This window comes from Sinocyclocheilus anshuiensis, unplaced genomic scaffold (assembly GCF_001515605.1).
Source record: "Sinocyclocheilus anshuiensis isolate Anshui unplaced genomic scaffold, SAMN03320099.WGS_v1.1 scaffold764, whole genome shotgun sequence".
Classification (NCBI taxonomy): domain Eukaryota; kingdom Metazoa; phylum Chordata; class Actinopteri; order Cypriniformes; family Cyprinidae; genus Sinocyclocheilus; species Sinocyclocheilus anshuiensis.
The window spans coordinates 51,432-58,468 of record NW_015555742.1 but is presented as its reverse complement, the minus strand read 5'-3'; the positions used below and the strand labels follow the sequence as shown (position 1 = coordinate 58,468).

Sequence of the window (7,037 nt, the reverse complement as noted above, 5' to 3'; positions counted from 1 at the left end):
GTGTGAGTGTGTGTGTGTGTGTGTGTGTGTGCGCGTTTTTGTGACATATGAGGACACAAATTTGTATAATGACAAAGGTATGACAGGTATTACAAGGAGAAGGTACTTTTCAGGACATTGCCCCATGTCCCCACTGGGATGTCGCCACAATTCACAAAAACAAACGTGTGTGTGTGTGTGTGTGTGTGTGTGTGTGTGTGTGTGTTACAATTACAGTGTGTGTGTTTATATATGTGTGTGTTCAAGTTCAAGTTCAGTTTTATTTCTAGAGTATGTTTAAGCACGGAACAAGGCCGACCAAAAGTGCTGCACAACAAACAGTAAAAATACAACAAAGAGAGAAAAATCTGTAAACAAAAATAAAACCATACAAGAGCCACACATTGCTACATATTAAAAGCCAATGAGAAGAGGTGGGTTTTAAGATAGGATTTATAGACAAGTAGCAAGATTTTAAACTCAATTCAAGAGAGTGAATTGGCAGCCAATGCAATGATCTCAAGAAGGGAGTAACATGATCTAACTTTTTACATCCCTTCAGGAATCTAGCTGCTGCATTTTGGACTACTTGTACCTGAGAGAATTGGGACTTTGATATACCAAAACAGAGGGAACTTTCAGAGAGAAATGGCTTGGTTTTAGAAAGAGAAAGAAGATGGAAGAAGCTAGAACCTACTACAGCAATAATTTGTTTATCAAATTTCAAGGAGTTATCAAACTCTACTCCCAAATGTCAGAACTTCAGGAGAATTTAAGGAATTTAGGGTCTCGAGGTTGAGTTGATTACTTGTCCTATGCTCTGAGGCCCTGAAGACAATAACTTCGGTTTTATCTTTATTCAAGAAAATAAAAATTTTGGGGAGCCATGATCTGACATCATCAAGACATGCAGATAAAGTATCAATGGCACACTTTGTATTCTTAGCCAAAGGCAAGTAAATTTGCATATCATCGGCGTAACAGTGAAAAGAGATGCCATGTTTCCTAAAGACAGAGCCCAGAGAAAGAAGATAAAGAGAGAAGAGAGCAGGACCTAAGACAGAACCCTGAGGAACCCCGTAGGTTAAGTTGCCTGAGGACAAGATAAAGCTTCTGTTTTTACAGAGAATCTCCTATTTAAAAAAAAAAGATGTGTGTGTGTGTTGCGGTGGTCACCTTGTCCTCCGGCAGTGTTGCGATCAGCAGGTCTGGAAAGGCATCTCCCTGTAGATCCGGCAGCAGAACAGCGTGAGACTCCACGTCTCCTACAGCCATCGTCCACAACGTCCATCCTGAAACAGCAGCCATCAGCACACACACACATGCACGCGTGCGTTCAGCTGAGTGAGTGAGTGAGTGAGTGAGTGTATGAGAGACCTGTGGAGGCGTTGATGGCGATCATGTGACCGGAGCTGATCAGGATGCAGGCAGACGAGTGCAGTGGATCTGAACTTCCTGTCTGCAGTCCACACTGAACAGAGATCAGCGGCTCTCTGAGCGACTTCCTCCAGAGCAGCTGCCCTCCGCCGCCGCCGAGAGCCCACACGCTGAACTCTAAACACACACACACACACACACAGAGAGAGAGATTAAACACAAACACACACACACACACAGATTAAACACACACTCATTTTAAAACAAACACACACACACACACACACTCAGAGATGAAACACACACACACACAGATTAAACACACAGACACACTCATATTATACACACACACATGCACACACACACACGGAGCCAAAACTCTGCTGATGAACTACTGCAGTGCAAGGAGGGACTTTACATCTGCAGTCACTGTTACAATTACCTTTATAGTTATTGTTACAGTTATAATTATAGTTAGTTATTAATATAGTTATTGTTACAGCTATCGTTATTTATTGTTAGAGTTACTGTTATTGTTACATTTATAGTTATTGTAACAGTTATAGTTATTGTTAGTTATCAATATAGTTATTGTTACAGTTACTGTTATAGTTATTATTATTTATTGTTACAGTTACTGTTATTGTTACAGTTATAGTCATTGTTAGTTATCATTCTAGTTATTGTTACAGTTATCCCTATTGCTACAGTTATAGTTATTGTTACAATTACTGTTATTGTTAGTTATCATTCTAGTTATTGTTACAGTCATCATTACAGATATTGTTACAGTTACTGGTATTGTTACAGTTATAGTTAGTTATCAATAGTTATTGCTAGTTATCGTTACAGTTAATGTTATAGTCATTGTTAGTTATGGTTAAAGTTATAATTTTTTTCTTGTTACAGTTACTGTTATTGTTACACATTAGTTACTGTTACAGTTATCGTTAAAGTTAATGATATAGTCATTGTTAGTTATTGTTACAGTTATCTTTTTTCTTGTTACAGTTACTGTTACAGTTATAGTTATTGTTACACATTAGTTACTGTTACAGTTATCGTTAAAGTTAATGATATAGTCATTGTTAGTTATTGTTACAGTTATCTTTTTTCTTGTTACAGTTACTGTTACAGTTATAGTTATTGTTACACATTAGTTACTGTTACAGTTATCGTTAAAGTTAATGATATAGTCATTGTTAGTTATTGTTACAGTTATCTTTTTTCTTGTTACAGTTACTGTTACAGTTATAGTTATTGTTACACATTAGTTACTGTTACAGTTATCGTTAAAGTTAATGTTATTGCCATTGTTAGTTATTGTTACAGTTATCATTATTTCTTGTTACAGTTATCGTTATTGTTTCACATTAGTTACTGTTACAGTTATCGTTATTGTTACACAGTTACTTTTACAGTTATCGTTAAAGTTAATGTTATAGTCATTGTTAGTTATTGTTACAAATATCATTATTTCTTGTTACAGTTATTGTTACAGTTATCGTTAAAGTTAATGTTATAGTCATTGTTATAGTTATCATTATTTCTTGTTACAGTTACTGTACATTTTAAGTCATTTTTAGTTATCATTACAGTTACTGTTACAGTTATCATTATTGTTTTCATTATATTCATTGTTAGTTATTTTTAATTATTTTTTGTTACAATTATCTTTAAAGTTATCATTACTGTTACTGTTACAGTTATCACTATAGTTATTGTTACAGTTATAGCTAGTTATTGTTAGTTATCATTATAGTTATTGTTACAGGTATTGTTAGTTATCATTACAGTTATCATTCTTTTTTTTACAAATATCTTTAAAGTTACTTTTACAATCATCATTACAGTTATAGTCACTTATTTTTTGTTGCAGTTATCTTCAAAGTTATCATTATAGTTCTTGTTACAGTTACCATTATAGTTGTTACAGTTAACACTATGGTTATCGTTACAGTTGTTGTTATAGTCATAATTGAACGGGTTGCAGTCGTATTAACTCTTGCACTGGATTGAACAGTTTTTGCGTTTGCAGTGCTTTGATTCGCTCACCTTTGCTCTGTGCGTTCATTGGCTGACTGTCGTTGGAGAAGTTCGTAATGCCAATCAAAACATCCTCCAGTCCGTCCCCATCCACATCCCACAATGCAATGGGAGGTGACGTCACGCCTGTGAGGAAGAGCACATGTTGGCACTGCAGGTTTATTTCAGGGGTTATGCGGTGAGCGTCACTCACCCGCTGTGTCTCCGAGCTCTCTCTCCCACTGCGTCTGGAGCGGCGCCCCCTGTGGGCAGGGAATGAGAAACGCACACAGCAGCACCAGCAGAGCGGCGCAGGACAGCGGCAGCAGGAACGCCGCGGATCGCATCGCCCCTCGCACCCGCGCCGCCTTCTCCTCTGCGGCTCCGCCCTGACTCCGCCCAGACCCCACCTCATGCCCCGCCCCCTCCCTTGGCTCCTCCTCCTCATCCAACTCCTCCTCGCCCCCCAGATCAGCCACCGCAGGGTTCAGACCGTTACGAGGATAATTCAGAACCAGATCATCGTCCTCCATCTCATCCTCGCTGTCAGCCTGTGTCAGCGGGTCATACTCGCCCAGATCCGAGCCCTTCTTACCTACACACACACACACACATCAACAAACTCAGCATCACATGATCATTGTGCAGGTAAAGTTAGTTATTGTTAGTTATCATTACAGTTACTGTTACAGTTATTGCTATAGTAATTGTTACAGTTACTAGTCATTGTTAGTTATCGTTAGTTATCACTAAAGCTCTCATTTGTTTGTTACAGTTATCGGTTACACTTTAATTTAAGGTGTCTTTGTTACAGGTTACATGTATTTAGTATTATAACAACAATAACTATGTAGTTAATTAATATTACTCAGTACTTATATGTACAATTACACCGTAACAAAGACACCTTAAAATAAAGTGTAACCCAGTTATCTTTCAAGTTATTATTACTGTTACAGTTATTGTTAGTTATCACTATAGTTATTGTTACAGTTACCGTTAGTTATTGTTACAGTTACAGCTTGTTATTGTTACCGTTATCATTATAGTTGTTACAGTTATTGTTATCATTAGTTACTGTTACAGTTATTATTAGAGTTACTGTTACAGTTATTGTTAGTTATCAATATAGTTATTGTTACAGTTACTGCTTGTTATTGTTGGTTATCATTATAGTTATTGTTAGTTATCATTATTTATTGTTACAGTTACTGTTACAGTTATTGTTATCATTAGTTACTGTTACATTTATTGTTATCATTACAGTTACTGTTACAGTCATTGTTAGTTATCATTACAGTTACAGTTGTTGTTAGTTATCATTATTTATTGTTACAGTTACTGTTATTGTTATAGTCATTGTTAGTTATCATTACAGTTACTGTTACAGTTATTGTTAAAGTTAGTTAGTTATCATTATAGTCATTGTCAGTTATCACTTAAGTTCTCTTTTTTTTTTACAGTTACCAGTAACACTTTATTTTAAGGTGTCCTTGTTACACATTCTACATGTACTAATATTATAATAACAATAAATTGTGCATAATTACATGCAAGTAACCCTAACCCTAACCATACAGTAAGTACATGTAGTTAATTAATATTACTCAGTACTTATGTGTATAATTACAATGTAACAAAGACACCTTAAAATAAAGCGTAACCCAGTTATCTTCCAAGTTATTGTTACTGTTACAGTTACCGTTAGTTATCATTACAGTTAATGTTACAGTTATCGCTATAGTAATTGTTACAGTTACTGTTATCATTATAGTTACTGTTACAGTTATTGTTATCATTATAGTTACTGTTACAGTTATTTTTATCATTACAGTTATTGTTATCATTATAGTTACTGTTACAGTTATTGTTATCATTATAGTTACTGTTACAGTTATTGTTATCATTATAGTTACTGTTACAGTTATTGTTAGTTATCATTATTTATTGTTACAGTTACTGTTATTGTTATAGTCATTGTTAGTTATCATTACAGTTGCTGTTACAGTTATTGTTATCATTACAGTTACTGTTACAGTTATTGCAAGTTATCATTATAGTTATTGTTACAGTTATTGTTATCATTATTTATTGCTGCAGTTGCTGTTACAGCTATTGTTAGTTATCATCATTATTGTTACAGTTATTGTTAGTTACCATTACAGTTCTCTTTTTTGTTAGTTACCAATAACAAGACACCTTAAAATAACTTTATTTTAAGGTGTCCTTGTTACACATTCTATATGTACTAATATTATAATAATACATTATGTATAATTACATGCAAGTAACCCTAACCCTAACCCTAACCATACAGTAAGTACATGTAGTTAATTAATATTACTGAGTACTTAAACGTACAATTACAATGTAACAAAGACACCTTAAAATAAAGTGTAACCCAGTTATCTTTCAAGATATTGTTACTGTTACAGTTATTGTTAGTTATCACTATAGTTATTGTTACAGTTACTGTTATTGTTATAGTCATTTATTGTTATCATTATAGTTACTGTTACAGTTATTGTTATCATTATAGTTACTGTTACAGTTATTGTTATCATTACAGTTACTGTTACAGTTATTGTTAGTTATCATTACAGTTATTGTTACAGTTATTAAAATGATCTTCACAGTTAACTTGTGGTCGTATTAACTTCAATAGCTTTTCCATGTGATTATTGTGTAGCATGTTTATTGAGCAGGTAAAGATTCAGCTGATGTTCCCAGAACAAACATGTCATTTAATTTCAGTTATTCAGTCATTAAACTTAAGAGTTTTATTGATTTTTTATTTTTTACGAATAAGTTCGTAAGAAAAATACAATAAATAAATACCACCCAAGGTCACGTGACCTTTCCGTTTACCATGGTACTGTATTGTCTCTGCACTGATGTACCATGGTATCCTCGCGTTTGTCTGACGCTCGATTAAATATCTGGTTATTAGGATCAATCAGTCGGATCGTGCAGAAGCTAAACGCATCATAACAGCGTTATAACGGAACGACGCAGCGGCTGATAAGCGCATCACTGGCGTCACCGAACACGAGCCGCCGCGAGCTAATATCAGCCGCTCATTTCACCGTTTATTCTCTATTAGTGAGTGACTCACCCGGTAATTTCAGAGCACGGGACAGAGACGCAGCCATTGCGCGCGATGTTATCAGCGACGCGACGCGACGCGCTGCCGCCGCTACAGCGCTGGAGAGGTGCATCATGGGAAATGTAGTCTCCGATGTAGGCAGCGTGAATCAAAGTAACACGCAAAAGAATAGTTAAAAACACATTTTAAGGAGTTTTTATCCGCTGCCTTGAATACATATTCTCGTGTTAATGTCATATTTCAATAGGTTAAATCGCAAATGAAAACATTGCTTTCAAAAGTTATTGAGCAGTAAGATTTGTAATGTTTTTTAAAGAATTCTCTTCTGCTCTTCCGCATTTATTTGATCCAAAGTACAGCAAAAGCAGTAATATTGTGAAAGAGTCTGAATCATTTATTACTATTATTATTTTTTCGTGTGTGTGAAAAAATTGTAGAAGTTAGCAAGGATGCTTTAAATGGATCAAAAGTGATGAAAAATACATTTATAATGTTGCAAAAGATTTCTATTTCAGATTAATGCTGCTCTTTATTAAAGGCGAGCCATTCT

At 35.0% G+C, this 7,037-nt stretch overlaps 1 protein-coding gene across 1 annotated transcript in view; it reads right to left on the bottom strand.

Annotated features, from left to right (window-relative positions):
- LOC107673311 (protein FAM234B) overlaps nt 1-6,560 on the bottom strand; it is a 14,465-nt gene extending 7,905 nt beyond the window's left edge. The window contains exons 1-5 of the mRNA XM_016466856.1: nt 6,497-6,560; nt 3,596-3,976; nt 3,412-3,528; nt 1,357-1,533; nt 1,156-1,271 (exon numbers count right to left, since the gene is read on the bottom strand). Coding sequence (XP_016322342.1) covers nt 1,156-1,271; nt 1,357-1,533; nt 3,412-3,528; nt 3,596-3,976; nt 6,497-6,533 — 828 coding nt within the window. The 5' untranslated portion in view covers nt 6,534-6,560. The remainder of the gene's footprint in view (nt 1-1,155; nt 1,272-1,356; nt 1,534-3,411; nt 3,529-3,595; nt 3,977-6,496) is intronic.
- Between the last annotated feature and the right edge of the window lie 477 nt (nt 6,561-7,037).